Raw genomic sequence first — 23,333 nt, 5'->3', positions numbered from 1 at the left:
TCTCATCTGGAAACTTGAGGTTTTATATAAAAGGTGATTATCAGATTGATTGGGAATCAATCTGATTCTTTCCAGAAAAAATATCGTATATGATGCCCTATTGTTTATAAGATCGAGAATCGATTCACAATAATTTTTGATACTCTCAGATTGGTTGCCTTCAGTGGTCTGTTCACCCCTGCCACAGACCACACTAGGTCGGACGGTCATGCACAACGGCAAATTTACGGTGCAACCTCAAAAGAACTACCGGGAAATTGATGACCCCGGGTGTCATAGCGACAGAATTCTCTGCAATGATTAGTCATCTATTGTGTCCTCCCTTTCCCTATGGCATGATGATTATGACGATGATGAATATTAATTTATTTATTTACAAGCCGTTGTATATACTTTTACCGGAACTGGAAGTCATCCGAAAGCTATCGCTTAATGACGACACAAACCCCCTCTCCACCAACATCTTCTCCATTTGCCCTACTCGAGCCACTACCCTCCAATAACTCGACTATCCCAAAGCATGTAGAATGTACGAGTTTCATCTGAGTTCCATCTGTCTCGGAGCTCCTACATGTGTTTACAGCGCGCTCTATTTAGTTCTTCCACGAACTTGAGCTACAGTATCCTCCCAGTGCTCCGACACATCCTTGATCACGTCTGTTCCTAGTCAAGTCAGCTAGCATAAAGGAAAATTGGCATTATATGGCTCACCCCACATGTAGTCTTGCCATTTTGAGTCAGCCCAGAGATCAGGGTTGCGGCCATGTCCCCTGAAAGCTTCATCACGCCGGCGCTGTGCTTCCCCATCGGGCAAATGGAGAATTTCACCCGTAGCAGTGGCACTATCCTGAATTCTCTCCGCGCGAGTCTTGCGATGGTGCTCATATACCATCAAAGCCGTCCAGATGTCCAGAGGAAGAGAGAGACATAAAGTTAAAACGGCTGCATCCTCTATGCCTTGGGCCGCTCCCTGCGCCACATATGGCAACATAGGGTGGCATGCGTCTCCCGCCAGAACGCATTTGTTCTGAAACCAGCGCGGCAGATGAGGATGAATGTACAGACTCCACTCGACAATCTCCTTTTCTGGAACCAAGTCTACCAGCGTTTGAACTACTCTGTTCCACCCCTGGTAAATATGCTGCATTTGCCGTTTACTTCCCATCCTGGTCCAAGTCTCTTCGCCCTCGGACCAATCTCCGGTCTGCGGGTGGACGAGGACCATGTTATAAAGTGTGTTTCTCTTAATGGGATATGCCATTATGTGTCCTCCCGGGCCCATCCATCTTATCCCGACATTATGGTGGATGAGGCCGAAAGTGACGGGGTTGCTTTCCATAGCCTCAGCCGGGATCAAGAGGCGATATGCAGCGTCACCAGTAGATATGTAGCCAGCGCGAGCCCCTTGGTAGTTCATCATCTGTTTTCGGCTACTGGAGTGGATCCCGTCGCAGGCGATTACTACATCACCAAGCACCCACTCCTGGGTGTGTAATTGGATTCGTGCCTCAAATTCAGAGTCCACCGCCTGAACTTTGGTATTCAGTCGAATTCTCACTCCAAGCTCTCTCACTCTCCTCACCAGAATATCTACGAGGTCTGCCCGATGGATCACTGCCAGCGGGGCATGATATTTTTCCTCAGCCTTGAAGAGTTAGCCCGCATCCTATCAGCATCGTAGGGTAAGGCAGAGACCAGTGGCATGAGAGGTGCCTTCCCCAACTCCTGGTCGTCTTGATATCGTCGCAGAGAGTTTTGCGCCAATATGTTTGCCTTACTCATCACTTCCTCCAACACGCCAAAGAGGCGTAGGATCCTGGACGCATTAGGTGCCAGCTGAATTCCTGCTCCAGCCTCTGCTAGTGCAACAGACTGTTCGAAGACCGTGACCTCATGGCCGAATAGTTTCAGTCCGAGAGCTGTCGTCAGCCCGGTGATTCCGCAACCCACGATAAGAACCTTGAGAGGCTTCTGGGGTGGTAACGGATATTCAACATCCACCACACAAGCCATGGTAGTCAATGTTATAAAAGATAGACTGAAAGAGTAGTCACTTGATGTGAAACACCCATGCCGACCGACACATGAGTAATCCCATATATATCAATAAGCCACATTTTCATGACATCACTGCTGCATTGTTAAATGTTCCTTTCCCGCGATTCTGCCAAAGAGATTCCTGGTCCCTCTGGAACTTTGAGAATGTCCATAAAAGGCATGTTGTAGATAACACGTTTTCAAGAGTGTGCATTACTAAGATCAGGGTGATATTCGTGGCCATGTCCGATTACGTACGTCTGGGTGAGTTTTTCAAGGTTTATCTAAGTTCCTAAAATTACCCGTTTTGTAAGTCCAAGGTCATCAGGACGGACGTCCCATGTTTCGAGGAAATGTCAATTCTCTCTAAGAGGGCTTCTCTAGGGTGGCCACATCGACTAAGCCTGGCAAAGGCAACCCTAGGGCCTTCCAACCCGCACGAAGTGCCCTATGTAGTAAGAATTCAGACCACGAGGCTTTACGAGGTCCGCACGAGCTGAGACATGATTCACAAAACGGGCAAATTGAGCGGCAATTTAGGGTGTTGTTTAGTTTCGGGGATGTGGCGCGGACGATGGTGATCTGCTGGAAAAGCGACTATGCGCGATATTACGGCATGCTGTACTACAACGCAATGATGTAATTGTCTTTGACAAATGTTTACACCAAAGGAACCTATGGCTGCCTGGCTCAATGGAGCAAGGTATAAGTATAGCCAGATGGCGTCGATGTTCTACCATAACCGCCACTCTTTGGACTTTTTTTTCCAGATCGCTATATTTTGGTTTTATACACTTGACAACAGAAATGGGTTCTACCTTCAAAGGTGACGTGCAAGCTATTTTGAAGAATGTAGTCAAACAGATCGAAAAATATCTAGCCTCAGATGACGAGTCAGTCCGAGTAGACGCTCTTGAGAAGACCCTCAAGCTAAGCCGTGTTCTTGAAAAGCCAAAGGATGCAGTGTTGAAACTGTCTCTCTCGGTATGTATCGCTGTACTGTCTCCGGCGACATGTGCTTACAAGGTAGCCTGTGCTCCTTATGGCTCTTAAAGTAGGCCACGATCTGAACATCTTCACTTCGCTGACACAATCCGGCCCTGTTACTGCTACGCAACTTGCCGCCGCAAAGAATGCTGATGTCACCCTTGTTGGTATGTTTGATCCTCCATGATTTGTTTCTTGACTGAGACGCACAATAGAGCGAATTCTGCGAGTTCTGGCAACCATTGACTTCGTGGAGAAGCTCGAGCACGGACTGTATGCACCCAGTCTGCTATCATATGAGATGGCTCAGAGGACTACAATTGGTGTGATGGACTCGCTGTAAGCTAAGCTTCCCCACCCACCCGAGCCTCCTCCATCACCTTTCGGCTCCACTGCTCATCATCTCAGTTTCTGTGAATCCCTACCAGCTATCACCCGGACCCCGGAATTCCTCCAAATCACGGGCTATCAAAATCCCGTCAACCCTTATGCCGGCCCCATGCAGTACGCTTTTGGGACCGACCTTGCCATCTGGGACTGGCTTGCAGACCATATAGAGGCACTGAGCCGCTTTAACACGTACATGGAGGGCATCCGGGGCAGTCGGCCTCACTGGGTGGATTGGTTCCCTGTTCAGCAACAGGTGTTGAGAGGTGCTTCCCAAGAGGTGACTCAGCCTCTGCTGGTCGATATTGCCGGGGGTCGTGGTCATGATATTGCGTACTTTGACGAGCGGTTTCCGGGTGCACCAGGGCGACTCATACTAGAGGATCTTCCTTCCGTTATCGATGATATCCAAAATTTAAATTCGAAAGTGGAACGCATCAAGCATGACTTTTTCACGGCTCAGCCAATCAAAGGTAAAAGATTCTTGTCAGCCGTAGGCGGGGGCATGTAGCTAACTGGTCAGGTGCTCGTGTCTACTACCTGAAGTTTATCCTGCATGACTGGTGCGACGAGAAATGCCGGATCATCCTGGATCATATTGCTGCCGCGATGAAGAAAGGCTACTCTAAGCTTTTGATCGAGGAGTTCATACTCTCTGACACGGATTCCTATCTTCTTCCGGTGTTACTCGATATGATTGTGATGGTGTTCTGTCCTGGCATGGAACGGACTCGCTCGCAGTGGGCGAAATTGTTGAAAGTGTCGGGTTTGGCAGTCAGGAATTTCTGGTTTCCCAAAGGAGACGGGCAGGGAATTATCGAGGCAGAACTGGAGTAGTGATAACTGTATATGACAAATGGGCGCGCTTTTCTAGCTGCAGGACCTGAAAGAAGTATTAATCAAGTTTACTGACCTTATGCAGTCCTATCAGCTATGAAAGACAGCAGATCGTGAGCCTTAGCTTCTTAGTTCCTAAACACATTCATGACCGTTCGAACTATCTTCTTCCCATACCGCCTATATATGCAGGGTATTTTGGTAGTAAATATCAAAGGGTGTTCCTGTAGTTAGGTTAGGTTAGGTTAGGTTAGGTTAGGTTAGGTTAGGTTAGGTTAGGTTATATTTAACGGCCGTGGTTCACCGCCGAAGCATGTGACCCACCATCCCCTATTGGGGCAAAGGCCGCCAGGGGCTAAGTCCTGGGTGTCGCTAACTAGCTGCTAGTACTAGTTCTATGTACAGGTAGGGGACTTTGGCGCGTTCACATAGCTGCCGTAGCCAAAAGAATGAGAGAGCCTGCGGTAGCAGGTAAGGAGATAATGCCAGCTGCATGGTCCATCTACACTCCATGACCGATTCTGCCTCCACTGCGTAACTCTTTTTCTTCGGGGGGAAAAGGAAAGGAAAAGACAAAGAAACAGAACAGAAAGTTATGCTATCTCAGCATTGCTGAGATGGGGGTGCTGTGGGCAGATGTCCTCGAAGAAGCGGGTCTCCGATAGCCAGGCTGGCTAGCTTAACTGTGCCTTTTGAGGTGCCTAGTAAGTAGGGGATTGTTTCAGATTGGGGACCTGGAGGTCGTGGCAGGCGTCTCTTTGCAATGCGGCAGAAGAAAAAGTGTATAGGGGATTTTCTTGCACCACAGTGGTAGAGAAGATACGAATCTTCGTGATTAAACCGCTCATGATAAGTTGCAAAGTAACCATGCCCTGTACGGGCTGCCAGGATCCGCGCCAGTAGAGGGCGTGGAGTTCGCAGCTCATCAGGGCACTGGGGGGAGGAGGTAATTAGACCTCGCCATGACCCGCGGGTGACCCTCGCTACCCGACCCTCAACCCTCATTTTTGAGGGTCGAGGGTCCTGGTTTCCTACCCGCAGGTCGGGTCCGTTATATGTTCCAACCCGCAGAGGGTAACCTGCGGGTGACCCGCGGGTTGTCAAACTGGATAAATATAGAATAATCATAAATTATATAATTTATATAGATTTAGGCTATATTTTTATATATTTAGTTTATACTATAGATCTGTAGTTAAGTATCTATATATATAATAAGATCAAGATAAAATAAGTTTTATTTTCTAATTAAAAGATATAGAGCTAGTATTTAATCTTATATCTATTTAAAAGCCTAAAATACTTCTATATTCTTCCTAATATATATTACTATATATTAAATAATAGAAGAATAATCTTATTATTTTCTATTTCTCTAATATCTTAATTCTCTAGTTTAGAAATAATATTCTTTCTTCTTTTTCCTAGAGCTTGCTTACTAGAACCTTAATTTTTAGACTAGATCTTATTTAGAGCTATATTTATCTCTTAACTCTTTTTATTATTACTAATTAAATTAAAATTATTTACTTATATTTCTCTCTCTTTATCTGCTGCTTATATCTTTTCTAGTATAAGATACTTATTAATCAGTATATATTATTTCTTCTTAATCTTAAACTTTAATATATATATAAATATTATAAGGTCTTGGATTATTCTAGAGTTAAGAAAGCCCTAATAATAGTAATAGATATTATAAGCAGAATTAAAAAGTTACTCTATTCCTGCTTTAGTTATAGGTATTAAGAGAATATCCTGTATAAGGCTTGTAAATACTGGAAATTTATATTTAGACTTGTTAGGCCCGTGGGTTGGGCCGGGTTTTTCAGGTTTTGCAACCCAGCCCGTTGGGTTTGGGCCGGGTCAAGATTGTATACAAACCACCCATGGGTCAAAATATATATATGTAAACCACCCGCGGGGACCCACAGCTGTAGATCCTTTCCTAGTAAAGCAATAATTTATATTCTTGATAGAATACAGTCTCTTAATACTGTAATTTATTTATATTACTATAGGTAAATAATATATTTACTGTATTTTATCTTTTGGCAACCTGCAGGTTAACCCGTTGACCTATAGGCTGGAGTAGTCAATAACCCGGCCCGGTATGGACTTTCATATACACAAACCCAGCCCATTTCTTGGCAGGTTGGGCCGGGTTGGGCCGGGTTTCGTGGGCTGGGCCTAACAAGTCTAATTAGATCTATATATAAAAAACTATTATATTATATAAAGAGTTTTAAAGAATATTAAGAAACTGTACTAGATACTAGAGATAGTTGTTAATTGCAGCTCAGAGAGCCGCAGGTAGTAGGGGAATAGCGTGCTACGGCGCCGCAGGTGGCAGGAGCAGAGGACTGGGTTTCTATTGAACGATCTACTACCATACACAGAGGTTGATCACTGGTTTCTGAAGCCATTGGGGTGCGGTAAAGATTTTACCGCAGCGGGTAGCACGTGACCCGCACGTGCTACTATATCACCCGCAGGCGCTGTAAGGTGCGCCTAACATAAATAATATAGAAAGCTATTTAATATATAACTATTTCTTTTTCTAGTTACTAGAGAGTATAAGATTATATATTAAAAATAAATACTATTTATTACTTTAAAATAGTATCTTTAATTTTAAAAGACTCTAAAATCTTTTTAGCTTTTAATTATTAAATAAGTTTATTATAAAAGATATTCTTTACTATTACTAGCTACTTTATTATTCTAGACTTTAAGTATAAGAAGATATTACTTAGATTTAAATATATTATAAATATTTATTAAGATATTTATTTTATTAATATAGTTATTTAAATACTTTATAAAAGCTTAATTAACTATTAAATTCTTATAGTTACTACTAATAATATTAGTAATAACTTAATGTTACAGACCCTTGTCTAGCGCCCTTATCAGAGGCGGAGGATCAAGGCAGAATGATAGGCTGAGGTGACACCAGAGTCAAGGAACATCCACCATGCTACTTATGTCAGACCAGACAGCTGACATCACGTGACGCGCTAAATAGTATACAACCAATCACTAAATAGTATACAGATCAGTATACTATATACTATACATATACCACTGGTATACCAATCCAGTTACCACTATATTCTAAGAATAGATATGTTACGCCCGGGTATTCGGTCAAGAGCTCCTAAGTGTTAGCTGCCTTGCGTTGAGCGATAACTAACCTAACAAGGAGACCTAACGTCTCTGTGACTGTGAACAACAAATGTTTCCGAGTTTGATCCTATCCAGGATCCCATTAAGTGACCTAATCCGAGGTCCAATGGATGTAACAAGGTTTCGTGCGTAGCTCAAGTCCAAAAGGCCAGGCCTATTAAGTACGTATACTTAATAGTTAAGGAAGTGCGAACGAGTCGATTACTAACTTGATACCAAAGGTGTGTCCTAAGTAACTTGTAGTATTGATCACGAAGAACTAAACTAAGTACATGAAATGAGTGTCCTTATATATTCCCTTTTCCGTCTACCATTCCATATACCATATCATGGTAGTTCTCCATGGTAGTTGCTACCATATACCATTGCCAAGCCTTGGTAGTTGGTAGTCCACGATGCTTAGTAAGCCCTAGCGTCCGAGCTAGCTTCATGCTCAATTACTTTTGACAGTCATTCTTGTCCACTGATTGTTGTGTCACCAGTTCTGCCGCTCGTATCCGCTCCCGATAAGTGCACTAGACAAGGGTCTGTAACACTTAATACTAAAGATATATCCTAAGTAATAATTGAAAATTGATTATAAAGAACTATTCTAAGTATATAAATAAGTATCCTTATATATCTATCCTTAGGGTATAGTAGTAACTGAGTCAGTATACCAGTGGTATACATGTGGTATACAGTATACTGATTTGTATACCACTTGGTGATCGGTTGTATACCATTTAGCGTGTCACGTGATGTCAGCTGTCTGGTCTGACATAAGTAGCGCGGCGGGTGTATCTTAATCCCGGTGTTACCTCAGCCTATCATTCTGCCTCGTTTCTCCGCCTCTGATAAGGGCGCTAGACAAGGGTCTGTAACAACAATCTTGACCCGGCCCAAACCCAACGGGCTGGGTTGCAAAACCTGAAAAACCCGGCCCAACCCGCGGGCCTGACAAGTCTAAGAATTACTATAATCTACTAAGATAATTTATTTATTAAAGTTAAGATCTACTTAAATAAGAATATATTCTTAGTTTACTACTATATTAAATTCTAACTAAATTAGAATAGATACTATTTCTTAAGATATTTTAGAGTATTAGTATTTAAACTAGTAATAGTTTCTAATACTCTTAATTATAGTCTATAACTTCTTATTAGATATAGTATTAGAAGTTAATATTAAATCTCTTTTTAATATTAGTTATAATATCTATTACTATTACTAAAGCTATCTTAATCTAAAAACTATTTATAGATTTATAATATTTCTTATAATAGATTACTTTTAGTTAAGGAAAGACTACTAAATCAAGAAAAAAAAGAGTAATAATATATTAGATATCTATAACTATCTTAAATAACTGGATAATAAGGATTACTTTAAATATATTAGTAATAGTAATAATTCTAGAAATCCTAAAAAGAATCTATTTAATCTACTAAAAAAGAATTATATTAAAGATTAGACTTGTTAGGCCAAGCCCACGAAACCCGGCCCAACCCGGCCTAACCCGCCAAGAAATGGGCTGGGTTTGTGTATATAAAAGTCCATACCGGGCCGGGTTATTGACTACTCCAGCCCATGGGTCAACGGGTTAACCCGCAGGTTGCTAAGAGATAAAATATAGTAAATATATTATTTACCTATAGTAATATAAATAAATTACAGTATTAAGAGACTGTATTCTATTAAGAATATAAATCATTACTTTACTAGGAAAGGATCTACAGCTGTGGGCCCCTGCGGGTGGTTCACATATATATATTTTGACCCATGGGTGGTTTGTATACAATCTTGACCCGGCCCAAACCCAACGGGCTGGGTTGCAAAACCTGAAAAACCCGGCCCAACCCACGGGCCTAACAAGTCTATTAAAGATAAAGATATCCCTAAAATATCTGATATTTAGTCTTTAATATTAATAGAGAAGAAGTATATATAGTTCTATAAAAATAATAGTAAAGATAATATATAGAGACCAGAGACTTTAAACTATTAGTAATAATTAAAATATAGAGCTTAAACTATAAATTATTATACTTTTACTAGTTATTAGATATATAATACTTAATATTAGTTTTTTAATTAGACTTAATATTTTTTTCTTAGAGTTATATATTCTAATTTAGTTAGAATTTTATTTACTTATATTTTTAGTAGTTTTTGTCTTAGTATCTATATTTATACTAAACTACTTTAGTAATAAGAATTAGATATAGTCTAATATATCTCTATAATTTATATAGTTAGCTGCACTGGCTTGCTATATATAACCTATAGATTAAACTGTCAGCCCATAGGCTGGGGTAGCCAATAACCCGGCCCGGCATGGACTTTTGTATACACAAACCCAGCCCATTTCTTGGCGGGTTGGGCCGGGTTGGGCCGGGTTTCTTGGGCTGGGCCTAACAAGTCTAACTCTAACTAATATTCTCTTTTTATATAAAGCTTAGAAAAAAAAGATTTTATTATTTCTCTTAATTAATTAACTTCTCTTTTATCTAATTAAGTATTTAACTTTTATAAGCTTAATCTAAATAGCCTATACTATACTATCTATTTCTTTAATTCTATCTATAAGAACTATATATTACTGACTAGAGATATTTATTAAGGAATACTAGTAAAATCTTCTTTAAATACTTTCTCTAGACTTAAAGATATTAATTATACTTAATTATTAGATTTCTTCTTTTTTCCAGGTATTTATAGCTATAACTGGCTATTTTATTAATATAGACTAGATATATCAGAAACTATTTCTTAAATTTAAACTCTTTTATAAATTATATATAGACTTAAACTAAGTAATATTCTTCTTAAAATACTAATAGAGCTTTAATGTCAAAGATATCTACTATTCAGGGTAGAAGACCTGTCAACTAGGTAAGGATACGCAGGCTGGGAGAGAGAGGGAGAGAGATCAAAGGCAGGCAGTAGATATTATTCAGACAGGAGACTGATTCTTGACCTCCTCCTACTACTAACTATTCGCTAATTTATAGCTGAAGATTCTGTATGTAAAGGGTTCAGATTTCCTGTTGAAAACCAAACCGTTGGTGGCCTGATGTTCCTCATCGGTGGCCGATTGTCCATGCACCTGGCTCAAGGTATCCTGTACGGCCATCAGGCCGAATCGCTATTCCATCTGTGACATTTAAATTCAGGACTAAGTTTTTAGAATAATAACTAATAATATATTAAATAATAAAATATTAGTTAATTCTTTCTAGTAGTCTTTATCTAATAATATTAATATTATCTAAACTCTATATCTTATATATATTATTTAGCTTAGTCTAAACCAGCTTCTTAATTACCTTAAAGCAGTTCCGCTAAATAATACTATAGAAATAAAATAGACTAACTGGTAGTTATTATTAATAAAGATAAATATATGATATCAGAAATATAAGATTTCTTATATTTTAAATAAGATATATTTTCTTATAATTTTTATATATAAAAGTCTCTAATATCAGGAGATATTTTAGAATCTTTAAATAAATAGTCTAAAGCTTATATTAATTTAAAATATAAAAACTTAATAGAATTTTATTTTTCTAATACTTTATTAAATAAAGTAACTCTATTTAATCTTTAAATTCTTCTATATATCAGCAGTATATAGCTATAAAGAACTATTACTAAATAATAAAAAATAATATTAAGTTAACTATCTTCTTTATATTATAAAGGTATTCTTTCTCTATATAATAAAGTTATTAAAGATCTGAGATATAATAATATATCTTATTTTTAAGATCTATAATATACTCTTTAAATATCTTAAATAGTTAATAATATAGCTCTAGCAGAAGCAGGCTTTATAGAAAAAGCAGATACTTAAGTCTCTTAAAACTAGCTAATTAAAGCTAGATAAGTATTATTTATAAATAGATAATATACTAGAATATATTTATATAATTAGTATTATACTAGTATCTGATAATAAGTTTTAATTCTTTCTTTTAAATAACTAGAATAAGCTATAGTATAATTAATACTAGAAATTCTTTTAAGAAGCCCTAGCTTTCTATTAGAAATATCTTGCTACTATTTAAGGCTTTACTAACTTCTAAGCTATAGTAAGACCAAGCTTAAAGCTATATAAGATATTAAATAAATATAAAGTATAGACTAAACTGGTTAGTAATAAGATAAGTTAATATCTTAATAGTAATATATTTAATATTACTTAATCTTAATAATATACTAACTTTATTATTTTCTTATAAAATACTATTAATACTAAGTCTCTTTAATTCTGGAGAGATAATTAAATCTACTTTTTTTTAATTACTTTATTTACTTAGGATATTCTCTCTATTCCAGTAATAGATACTGGTATAGAATAACTTTTTAATACTGCTTAAGATATCTATTATTATTACTGTAAGTATATAAAGTCTAAAATAATTTAGAAACTTATAATATTTCTTTATATATTAAGATTTAATTTTAAAGAGTAAAAGAGAAAATATCTTAAGAAATTTTTTACTTTATAAAAGATAGAGATAGAAAAGAAAGAGAATAAAGATAAGCTAGACTATATTAAAATAAAGACTATTAGTAATACTAAGAAAAAAAATAATAGATATAATAATCTAATAGAGATAAATAGTAATAGTAATAGTAATAAAACTAATCTCTAATTACTAGTAAGTAGTATATAGCTACAGATATTAGGAAGAAAGTAAAAGAGTAGAGAGAATAATAGATTTAAGTATTATTAATAAAGTATTTACTATTTTCTTATAATAAAATCTCTCTTTCTGCTTAGAGCTAGAAGAAAAGTGACCATAAATTATAGTAAAATTATTCTTTTAGAGAAAGATATAAGAAAAATACCTAAAATTATAGCTAGAATATATATAACTTATACAGTTACTAAGTTAAGACTTGCTTATACTGTTTAGCCTAGATTAGGCCCCTAATGGGCCCCTATTTATGGGCTGTGGGCCCATGAGTTGAGCCCAAAGCCCATTGTGGGCCCCGAAACCGGGCCCAAAGCCCAGCCCATTTATGGGTTGGGCCCAGTTGGGCTTGGGCTTTCGTGGGTTCTGCCGAAGTCTACTCTCCACCGAGGAGTCATCTGGGGTTGGTTTACTATATTGGGTTGCTGGCCTGTCTTGCTTTTTCTTCCTCTATTAGGAGCGAGTGGCTCTCTGCTTGATTTCTTTCTCTTATTCTCAAGCATAATTGTTGGGTGGTTTGGTAGTACATTTCAGTCTCAACAATCGCGGTGGTGAGTCTTCGTGTTCATCGTGGTCCGGTGGCTCAGGGGTTTGCGTCGCGGCCCGTCCCGCCGGGAGGTGGCCCGGAGGCATTTTTCGCACAATCGGTGGTGATGAACGAAGCGAATCAGACGGATTCCCTGAGAATATAAATCCGGAAAGGTTTTAACACTGTATCTTTCTGAGCTCTTTTATCAACTCTCGCTACCTGTACAGTGTCTCCAGATAGCGGTGTCCAATTGTGTGTGTGTGTATGTCATGTTCCAACACAAATATATAAATATTGACATCTAAGTTCACACCGTGTGCTAAATAGTCATAAAGTTTAGTAGAATTGCCACTCTGAGCAGCATTTTTCCCTTATTGCTGTATTGGATATATTGTCTGCTAGAGGAACAAAAAGAAGTTTGGCAAGAGTTAAAGGAGACTAATTTAATTTAGATAAAAATTTTCTCTACCTGATAGCAAATCACTTGTTAAGGATTAGGTTTAAATAAAAGAGGATGAAAAATAGCCTCAGTGGCTACAGGAGCCATAAGAGTCTTTGGCCCCTGCATTTGGAGTTACCCCTCCAAACTTTGTGGCACTGTCGACGCTGCAGTTGATAGGACCATTGGCCGGATATCCAGGCAGCAAGCGATTTGAAGACCCTGATAATGTCATCCCTAGCAGAAACAGGCTTGATCAGCTCACCTGCAGCCTAAAGTTCTACATGTATGTATCCAGGCAGGCAGGATAGAAATCTCACCTTATCACAGTATTAGTCAATACACAAATGCCCATTGTATCTTTCCAGCCATTGGTCAATTATATTATATCATTTATATGCTATAGTCTTCATGGCACTCTACCCATGCTCTAAGATAGATCTGTGTTTTATTAGTCAAAAAGTACTGGTCTGTCACTATGCCAGCCTCAGAGAATATATAGCTGCGGTCTTAATAATAGAATAAGAATCAGTCTTATTTACGGACTACTTTGCTGATATATCTAGACCGGGGCCGTGATACAGCTGTTCACTAGCTGTTTCAAGATCTTAGCAATGCGTTTATAATCTCCACATTATATTATGTATGTCTAGTTGCCGGCTAACCGAGCGCTTTCTCTAGACGAACGGGGGCCCACTACTAATATAGTCAATATAATATTGATTGCTGTCTAATTCTACCCTGGCTGGCTGGGCCTTTTAGTTCCCAGCCTATTGTCAGGGTGCGGGTTCAGGCAGGCAGGCTGACAGAGCTAATACGCAGGCTGGCTACTGGTCAGGCTATGTACAGGCAGATAGACGAGACGTAGCTTGAGAAGCTACAACAGGATCATGATCAGGCGGGAAGGTAAACAGTCAGGATCTGATATGAATCTATAGGAGACACGTGATCGCCTAGCGGCTTGGCCGGATCACCCACTCCTTCAGCCCCTGAGGGCTTTACCCATTAGTAGTTGAGAAAGAGAAGAAGAAGCAGTCAAGATAGTTGATATAGTCGTCCATAGAATTGAGCACCTATCAGAATGGCATCCGGTCCTCAGTAGGCTACGTACGTGTAGCTGATACAGCCTCATCCTGCCCATCTTTCCCCTGAGATCACAACAGGATCACATGATAAAGCGGTGGGGTCAGGCAGAAAAAGCGGTCCGGGCTGGCACCGTGACACCTATAGGGAATCTAAGATTAAGCTTAGCTCTTTCTTTTTATAGTAAGACTGACTAAGTATTACTTAGGCTGCAGTAAGTCTCTAGGTACCTGTTCTAAAGAGAACAGAAGTATTCTTAGGCCGTTTGAATAAGGATAACTCTTGTGATCAGAGACTGTCAAGTGATATGCAACAACTACTCTCTAACTAATTCATTACTGATTAATATAATGTCAAACTTTACATACCACTAACGTATTTCCCGGGCGAGTGGGCCACCCGGGCGAGCGGGCCACCTCCGCTCTGATCCCACCTCTAGGCGAGATTCTAGGGTCTATATCAACAAAATGATTGCATTTCTATATAAAAACTAATTACTAAGTGGATTAGGACATCTAACCCTAGTATGTCCCTGAATATGGCAATTAGAACACTGCAGGGGGGCTCGTACGCGCGGCCCAACTGCAGAAAGTGCAGGATCTATAGAAAGTGCATCTTGAGCTTCATTGACCTCATCTTCGCGCTGAAATCGCTCCAAGCCTTCCTGAATAGCTGAGCCCTCTTCAATAGCTAGCTGTCTAGTAGAGTACTTTCGCTTTTGACCTTTCTATTCATTTTTAGCATGATGTTTGTGTATTTTATCCCGCGCAAGAATAAGCTTATTAAGTGTCAATTTATGACCTTTAATAATCTTGTCTAATCGCGTTTCTAGTAAAGGTAAAGAACTGTAGGCATGTTCTTTAAGCAGTTTCCTTACTGCCGATGCCTGCTTCTCTAGCTGCCTAGTAGTATAGGGCGTTTTAGGCGCTGAATTGGTGGACTGACTGCCAGGTGGTGTAGGGGTCTTTAGTCGGACATCTAACTTACCAAGTACCCTATCTGGATCAAATGGGACTAGGCCAGTGCCTGTAAAGCTATTCTGAATATTTTCAACTGTAAAAGCGCTTTTGCGAGCTTCTGACAAGATCTTTAGAAAATCAATCTTATTAATATAATTGATTCCTAAGTATGCTTTCTGCTCCACTAAGCTCCTGTACGTGCCTTTTAGAGACCGAAAACAGCCTATATCTAAAGGCTGGAGCTTATTAGAAGAGTGTGCAGGCATGCAGATAGGAATAATATTATTCTCACTGCAGATTTAGTTAAACTGAGGTATAAGATGGCTGCCATGGCTATCAAGAACTAGAAGGCAGTATTTCCCAGTTGTATAACCAGTAGTTGCAGGAATAAAGAGATTTTTAAGCCAGTGAAGACCTATCTCATCAGAAGTCTATCTATTAGGACTAACTTCAATCCTGCTATCAGGTAGGAGCTTGTTATTTTGATACCAGCCCTCTATATAGACCTTTTCTTTGAAGATAATGCATGGAGGAAGCGCCCATCCAGTTGAATTAATACATTCAATAGAAGTAATCCATTCCTGATTACCTGGCTGTATAAGAAGCGATTTTCCATAGTAATCAGCTCTAGTAACTACTTAAGCAGTAGCTACTAGATCTATAGCGAAGCCAGTTTTATCAAAATTGTAGATATCTTCCTGTGCAATCCCATGTTGTATTATAGTGATCTGTACACGGTCAAACCACTCCTTAATAACTCTAGAATCTTTGTATTTCGCACGTTAATAATCATAGTGTTGAGAATAGCAGGTTTTTATTTCATTATGTCGTTTAATAAAGCTAGAGACCCAGTTCTTTCCAATAGTCTGAATAGATACTGTACCGCGCGCAGCAAGGAGAATATTGGCTATTTCTTGTATATAGGATAGTCAGGGAGGTGCTCTATGTTAATCTAGAGATAAAATCTATTGTACAAGCGAGTCCTCTTTATTCTGGGTTAATTTATGGCTGTTGGCGCGTGTTTCTGCGCGTGAAGTGATCCTATTAAGTCATTATTAGAGAGTTATACGAGACACATTATAGACGCGTGCCACTTCGCGAATATTGTAAATCTCCTGCTTTTTTAAAGCAGAGATAGCAAGTAGTAGTCTTCCCTCCTGCTCAGCTAAGTCTCTTGAATTTTGACGCCCTTTTGGAGGCATGGTTAATGGTTGAATTGAGTGAGGCAATAAAACGCGTAAATTTTTAATGAGGTGGCCCGCTCGCCCGGGTGGCCCACTCGCCCGGGAAATACGTTATTCCCTTTTCAACCTTAGTCAGCGCTCGTTCGGTCAATTAAGGTTATATACGTTTTAATGTCGCCATATTGCGTTATTTCAATTGGCACTTATTTCTTATGTATTTAGTCTTGATTATTCGCTTAGTTAGGAGAATCAGACCTTCATAGATTCATGGAGTTGATACTAGTCAATACGCTTAGCGAGCAGGTCAACATATAAAATAGATTGTATTGGAGTGATAGACAGGCAAGATAACTCGATAGACTGGAGTGCTTTAACAAGAGGCCAATAGAATAAATAAGAGAGACTTTATTGGTCTTGGCTAATTACTATCTAAGCTGCTGTCTTTATACTATTTATCTAGGTTTTGATTCCGTTCAGTGTCAAACAGCTATTGGAAGATATAGAATATAAAGGGAAGCAATTCTCTAGTATAGAAGATATATCAAGCCGCGCTAGCCAATGAGAAACTGACTAGCACAGGATCTTTCTCTTACTTTAATATTATATTGTAAGTCTCCTACCTTGTGGCATCAGTAAAAGATTACCATGAGAAGTATATATTGCGAGGTCTTGTCAGCTGCTGTTCTAATTATCTATAGTCCTAATCTATACTGCTCTCTCTCTTATTGCTATATTGATTGCTTACCCAGCCTTATACATGCCTGCAACCGGCAGAGTCTTGGCTAGGGATGTCCTACAGAATTTGCAGAGTTCTAATTGGATTCCCGCTTTGATTATTAGCCAAGATATTATCTTAACAGAGAAAAGCGCCAGTAACACACGCCCTCTCCTAGATAGCTGTGACTTGCAGGATTCTGTTATCCTGACTACTCTAGGGAGATGCTTACAGAGCTCCGGTCAGCAGATCCTGTTATCACTTTTTTATGATCTGGTTTCCATAAAGCTAATCAGCTGGTGCAGTTCCTGGCTGGCCAAAGAAGCGCCCTTTCCACGACTAGTTTAAGAAATGTGTGCAGTCAGTCACTGGCAGTGCTATAAAATGTGACTAACCCACATTAATCTTGGCAAGCCCTCTAGTAGCGGATAGCAACACGAGTAGCGATATCTGCTCAGTCGCAAATACAGTGCTAACTAACTTTCTGATAGGAAAAGGTGTGTATCCCGTGAAGATATACAGCCAGATAGGATCATGTATTGATTACTGATATCAGCACAGGCATAGAGGACCTGGCCGGTTCTGTCTGTGACATAATGGTTACCCTGGGCGGGGGAATCATTACTAAGGATACCGGGGCAATTATCTCTGCTATCACAGTTCAGGGAGACCGTAAAAAAGGTCTCTCGATTGTCCACAAACATCGCAATCTACAGATTATAGGTAGCACGGCCAATGTGGCCGGGATCAATATCAAATCTAAGCTGGTCGATCTCTGCGTGCAGGTAATCAAGTACCAGACAAAGACATGTGTGACAGACTTAAATTATGGGGCTTTCAACCATCAGGTGGACCACGTTGCCAAGCTATCAACTACAACATGGAGGGACAGTAAATGTACTGTTCAGGCAATCTTTGTTATTGGCTTTGGTATGCCTAATGCGTTCCGTTAGCGACTTGATAGGGATTCCATATCTCTAATACAGTCTCATATAATTTTTAAATCAGTATTCAAAAATTCTTCTAGTCTGTTCTTATCTTTTTTTCTATTAAGAGATTGTTTATTTATAGATTCATAAAAGCTTTTTATCTTTATTTTAATCTATAAGTATAACTTATCGGTATTTTATAAAGTTCTCAATATCATGATTCATTAATTTCGTTAGAGCACTGGGTGGGCTCTGACAGTATTCTTTTTTACTCTGTGCTAATCCGGAAATTGTGCAGAGACAATACCACCGGATTCTCTGTGATATTTCCTTTTGAATTGTTGTGATTTCAGGGGCAAACGCACTATATGATGTTGGAGACATGATACTTCTTGATAGTTCCAGTCTTTTAGATGTCCTGTGTCAAATCAAGCTGCCCTCTCTCTGTCAACTTGAATTAGCAAAACGTTGTCTATCTGTCACAGATCTCGAGCAATTCTCCCGCGAACACGCAAACACACGCCATTCCCTACGCCTTGAGGAGATATGGCTATCAGCAGGGACAATTCATGAACGGGATATTATGTCATAGTCGAGTACCTTTAAACAATTGTTGACGGGTAAGCTGCTATTTGAGGGTTGGGAACTTGGGAATGCTTATCATCGTTAACAAATGCAGCCAGTATGAATCTGAGGGATTATTAACTGGAAATTAGACGAGATATCTTCCGAGTCATAAATTGGAATTTAAAGAGAGCTGTTACTGATTACAACAAGGTTAACTGGATCCTTTGCTCGTCCGAATCTAATGCATGGAATACTTTTGAGAAAGAGCTGCCACTGTCCCTCCCCCTCCGCTTTAACACTTCCACCCTTTATTGTACAGTAATATGCTATATAGAGTCTGGATTCTATCTTTCCCTTTGTTGAGATCATGGAAGTATGTGTATCTCTGTCGAAGATAGCATGGGCCTTTGTCTGAAAAACATTCACCAAGTAATAATTGACTAGTTACCATATAATATCTAAGCAATCTACTAAACCTAACCTATTATACTGCGATTGTTGTTTATCGAGATGGAACAGGAAAAACCAAGCCCTGATGAGAGGGGTTTGTATCGACCAAGCAAATAGGATGCCTGAAGCTATCTCATTTAGTGCCTAAACAATAAAATTCTAAACATGAGGAACATAATAAACAATATTGTGTTATAGTGCGTAGAGCCACTATATGGCTATCATTGAGCTTTGACGTGCTTTTTGAGGCATGATTAGTGGTTAAATTGAAGTTTTTGACTGCGGTGAAAACGCGTGCGTGCCGCCGCTCGCTTAGGGGATACATTATTGGCTAGTCATAGAGCATATTCTAAATACCGCTAAAAGGTAGCGATCCTACGGGTAAGGGGATACACACTACTCCCAGGCATGGGTATGGTACCTATCGGAACGACGATGTTACTTTTGAATTGCTCCTGATTACATCCAGAGTAGCAACAGTAGTCAGAAATAAAAGTGGAACAAAACAAAATATGATATATTAACAAGAGAAAAGTCAATAAAATGAAGAGGACCCAACAAGGCAGTGGAGCTGTTATTTGGGAGAGCTGGTCATAAATTAAAAATACTGATAGTGATAGACTTGAGCTGTATATTATCAAATTCGATGGAAGCCTTTTTTAATCCAAAACTCGATAAATCGCTTTATCAGCTCCGGGCTTAGCCTGGTAAACTGAATATCTGGTCGATCAGCAAGCACTTTTAAAGTATTGGGACATTCGTAGGTAGGTGAATATTTGCTAGTCTGGAGACGTGTTGCGCCACGCAAAATTGGCTCAGTCAAGAGCGGCATCAAAGAAAACAGTGGGCTTTCTTTAAGAGCCTTCCATGACTTCAGCTTACCTATCCAATCGTCGTAAGGCACCATTTTGACTGGATACCCTGCTTCATTGATAAGCCTATGAAGTCTATCCATATTTGTAATCTTCTGAGGATCTGGAGAAGTGAGATTGAACCTTCGACCGACGTTGTCGTTGTTAGAGGCAATATAGAGAAGAGCGTCGCAAACGTAGTCCACGGTGACAAATTCCATATTCTGCTCTGGCAACTCTGGCCAGTACCCTAGTTGAATACATCCAATGACCATTCGTGAAAAGAAATCATCCGGGTTCCCGACCGCTGTCTTGCTGTCACCAACAACAAAACCGGGTCGGTATATGGTCACTGGGAGCCCTCTATTTTGGAGCCGTTGAACCATCTCGTCCGCCACCCACTGGCTTTGAGCATATCCGGTGTCAAAAGCCAGCGACGCCAGATGAACCTTGAGCGGACCATCCTCAGAAACTGCCCTGGTTCCCAGAATAAATCCCGAGACGCCCCATATATCAATACTTGATATGTAATGGAAGGCTTTCCGTCTGCCATCTACGGCCACACGAAGCGCGTTTTTTGTTCCGATAACATTGGGCGCAAAATGAGTTTTATACGGCTCGCACCAATTAACCTTGGCAGCGATATGGAACACCACCGGCGCCCAGTTGACAAGCCATTGATAGTCGGTTTCTTTCATGCCGAGCTGCGGACGGGTTATATCCCCATCCAACGCGATAACCATCGTCTGCAACTTAGGACCAAGCTCAACCTCATCCCATAAATCATACCTTTCCAGATTCTTCCGTATTCTATCGAGTGGCGAGATGCCCTTATTAGGGTACCCCCGAGCCAGACAGGCCACTTGCTTGATATTTGGCATCTTCAGTAAACGGTATAAGATCTGGCCACCGAGGAAACCCGTTCCACCGGTCATAAAGACACGGCCTTCTGATTTCCAATTGGGAATAAGTTCAAATTCATCAGCAAGATGACTATCCTCTTCAAACTGCAACAGTTCCAAAGGCCCATAATTAGCCTTATAGTCATAACTTAGCAACTGTGCTAAAGCACTAAATGTAGACTGTTTGCGAAACTGGTCCATTGAAAGCGGGCGTATTTTATTGTTTATAAGACCAAGAAAATGGGCGGTGTCCAAGGACGATAGCCCAAGGGATTCAAGATCGTCATCAGGGCCAAAGTTTTCAGCCATGGGATGTATCTCCTGAAGCAGTAAATGAAGTTTTTCAAGCGTTCCCTTAAAGTCGTTTGACGCTCTCTCATGGTCCCGTTCCCCAGAAATTCTATATTCCACTGAATCTTTTAGGGCCTCAGGATCACTCTTACCCTTTTGCGAGAGCCTGTGTCGAGCCTCTTCTTCTAATGCCTTACGGTCAACTTTCCCATAAGGTGTCCGTGGAAATTCGCTTGTTTGCAAGATAGTGTCAGGCAGCATATAGGGGGGTAGTCTCGATGAGAGCCATTCAATCATACAGTTTAATGTACTCTCATCGTTATTTGCCTCTTCTCCTTCCATTATAATAAAGGCGGCTAAGAAATCCTTGCCCATCGAGGACTTATCCAGTTGCAGCTGTAAGACAGTGGCGGCCTTCACCCTCTCATGCTTTTCTAGAACTTTCTCAATCTGTTCTAGTTCAATGCGGTACCCCCTATGTTTTACCTGATTATCCGTTCGTCCAACATAATCGACTATTTTACCGCTCTCTCTCCATTTACCCAAGTCACCAGTCCGATATAGGCGTACTGTTTTTCCACCAGGAGAGCGGTCAGCAGGAGATGGTGACCGGTTTTCTTCACTTCCAGAAATATTTATCTCGATAAATTTTTCATCATTCTCTTTGGGCCGACCTATATATCCAGCTGACAAGCCTGGGCCTCCAATGCAGATCTCTGCTGGCTTTTCCTTGTCGTAAACAGGCTTCTCATCATCCCTGTTCAACAGGTACAATTTGGTCTGGCCTACGGGGGCACCGGCACTAATAGTCTCACGCTGCGTCTCCTCAATTGTCACACGGTGCAGAGTAGAAACGCATGTCGCTTCAGTTGGCCCATAACCATTCCAAAGGTTCTTTGGAGGGCTATTGCTTTCAAGTGCCTTCCGCATTGTCATGGCGTTCGGTACTTCTCCAGCGACTATCATATGACGAATAGGGCCAAATACGTCAGGAGAAGAGTGCATCATGATAGCGTTGAAAAGTGATGTAGTAATTATCATCACAGTCACCTCTTGTGCTTTTAGGAAGTCTTTAATACCGAAGGGGTCTGTCAAAGTTGTCTTGGGAATAGGGACGACAGTCGCCCCTGATAGCAGTGAGACCCACATCTCAAATAAGGACAAATCAAACCCCGGGTTGTTGAATAAAGAGACATTATCCGTTGCTTTAACAGAGACTGGCAAGCAAGTTGCAAGGTGAAGAATCGCCTTTGAGGGAATCTGGACACCCTTGGGTTTGCCTGTAGTGCCCGATGTGTGAAGGATGTGGCTACGGTGATTCTCATCGCAGCCAGCTATTATAGAGACATTCTGATTTGCATCCATTTTGGCTTTTCCTGAAGGGTTCTCTTCAGTTAGAATGATCTCGAACTCTTCAACCCTCGACGCCAGCTCCTTGGTTGTAATAACAACTCGAAGACCGATTTCTCGAAGCATATCCTTTAGCATTATATCAGGCACACCTGGATCAAGTGGCACACATGTGCCGCCAGCACGGATTACAGCAACTTGAACAACGGTCTGCTCAGCGCCAGGTCCGAGAAGAATACAAACCGATTCTTCACTCTCGAGTCCCTTGTCCTGGAGGGCTCTGACAACAATATCCGCCTGGGTAATAAGCTCATGGTATGTGAGAGAGACATTTTCGCCTTGAACAGCAATAGCATCTGGTGAGCCATTGGCTACATCGCAGAGTCGCTGTTCCATGCCAAGAAGTTGTAGACAGAAAGTCGACCCTAAAAGTGGGTAAAAGAAAAGAGGTCCAAATGAAGCATAACTATACGATTATGAGCTATCACACCATCAATACTGCGATAGATTCTTCCAAGAGAGAGACATACAGAATTTACTCATCTGGAGAAAGATAACGTTATTGTATGTTCGAGAAGTCTGTAGGTAGGTCTTCAAACTTCCGGACGTATAGATCTGTACGTCTGTCTTCTTGTAGTATTCCTAAAAGCTCAGCTGGTGATATATTTACCCTCAAGTTCACACGGCGGTTGAAAAATCGCTTGATATACATAGTTACCTAAACTTTGTAGCGGTTTAAGTACGGTGATTCTATCCGCCACCCGAATGTGGCATCACATGTCTTCTCCTGCAGGTATACGCCCAAGGCAATTAAGACTTCGCTTTTTCAAATGCACCCTTTTTCCACACTTCGAATTGCGCCTAGACTTGTTAGGCCCAGCCCACGAAACCCGGCCCAACCCGGCCCAACCCGCCAAGTAATGGGCTGGGTTTGTGTATACGAAAGTCCATACCGGGCC

General features: G+C 40.3%; 6 protein-coding genes across 6 annotated transcripts; 3 read left to right on the top strand and 3 right to left on the bottom strand.

Moving 5' to 3' along the window:
* Positions 1 to 589: 589 nt before the first annotated feature.
* BDW43DRAFT_318409 (salicylate hydroxylase) lies at positions 590 to 2,013 on the bottom strand (the record flags this gene model as incomplete). Its single annotated transcript, XM_032048699.1, has 3 exons — positions 590 to 663; positions 712 to 1,639; positions 1,696 to 2,013. The coding sequence occupies 3 exons, from the start codon at positions 2,011 to 2,013 to the stop codon at positions 590 to 592; spliced, it is 1,320 nt and encodes a 439-aa protein (XP_031893707.1).
* Positions 2,014 to 2,844: 831 nt separating this feature from the next.
* Positions 2,845 to 4,248, top strand: BDW43DRAFT_317367 (S-adenosyl-L-methionine-dependent methyltransferase; the record flags this gene model as incomplete). Its single annotated transcript, XM_032048528.1, has 5 exons — positions 2,845 to 3,021; positions 3,068 to 3,191; positions 3,240 to 3,363; positions 3,433 to 3,884; positions 3,935 to 4,248. The coding sequence occupies 5 exons, from the start codon at positions 2,845 to 2,847 to the stop codon at positions 4,246 to 4,248; spliced, it is 1,191 nt and encodes a 396-aa protein (XP_031893706.1).
* Positions 4,249 to 13,438: 9,190 nt separating this feature from the next.
* On the bottom strand, positions 13,439 to 14,484 carry BDW43DRAFT_295523 (uncharacterized protein). The gene is made up of 2 exons (XM_032044068.1): positions 14,381 to 14,484; positions 13,439 to 14,328 (listed from the first exon to the last, which is right to left on the bottom strand). Exon 2 carries the CDS (start codon positions 14,232 to 14,234, stop codon positions 14,076 to 14,078), a length of 159 nt encoding a protein of 52 aa, XP_031893705.1. The 5' UTR covers positions 14,235 to 14,328; positions 14,381 to 14,484; the 3' UTR covers positions 13,439 to 14,075.
* A 2,051-nt stretch (positions 14,485 to 16,535) lies between these two features.
* BDW43DRAFT_295519 (uncharacterized protein) lies at positions 16,536 to 17,935 on the top strand. Its single transcript, XM_032044067.1, has 3 exons — positions 16,536 to 17,275; positions 17,340 to 17,531; positions 17,596 to 17,935. The coding sequence occupies exons 1-2, from the start codon at positions 17,077 to 17,079 to the stop codon at positions 17,375 to 17,377; spliced, it is 237 nt and encodes a 78-aa protein (XP_031893704.1). The 5' UTR covers positions 16,536 to 17,076; the 3' UTR covers positions 17,378 to 17,531; positions 17,596 to 17,935.
* BDW43DRAFT_317365 (uncharacterized protein) lies at positions 17,631 to 17,987 on the top strand (the record flags this gene model as incomplete). Its single annotated transcript, XM_032048527.1, has 1 exon — positions 17,631 to 17,987. One exon carries the CDS (start codon positions 17,631 to 17,633, stop codon positions 17,985 to 17,987), a length of 357 nt encoding a protein of 118 aa, XP_031893703.1.
* Positions 17,988 to 19,617: 1,630 nt separating this feature from the next.
* Positions 19,618 to 22,770, bottom strand: BDW43DRAFT_317364 (uncharacterized protein; the record flags this gene model as incomplete). Its single annotated transcript, XM_032048526.1, has 1 exon — positions 19,618 to 22,770. One exon carries the CDS (start codon positions 22,768 to 22,770, stop codon positions 19,618 to 19,620), a length of 3,153 nt encoding a protein of 1,050 aa, XP_031893702.1.
* Positions 22,771 to 23,333: the final 563 nt, after the last annotated feature.

This window comes from Aspergillus alliaceus (assembly GCF_009176365.1).
Source record: "Aspergillus alliaceus strain CBS 536.65 unplaced genomic scaffold BDW43scaffold_120, whole genome shotgun sequence".
NCBI classification, from domain to species: Eukaryota; Fungi; Ascomycota; class Eurotiomycetes; order Eurotiales; family Aspergillaceae; genus Aspergillus; species Aspergillus alliaceus.
The sequence above is the reverse complement of the archived record's forward strand: the minus strand, read 5'-3'. Positions and strand labels throughout refer to the sequence as shown.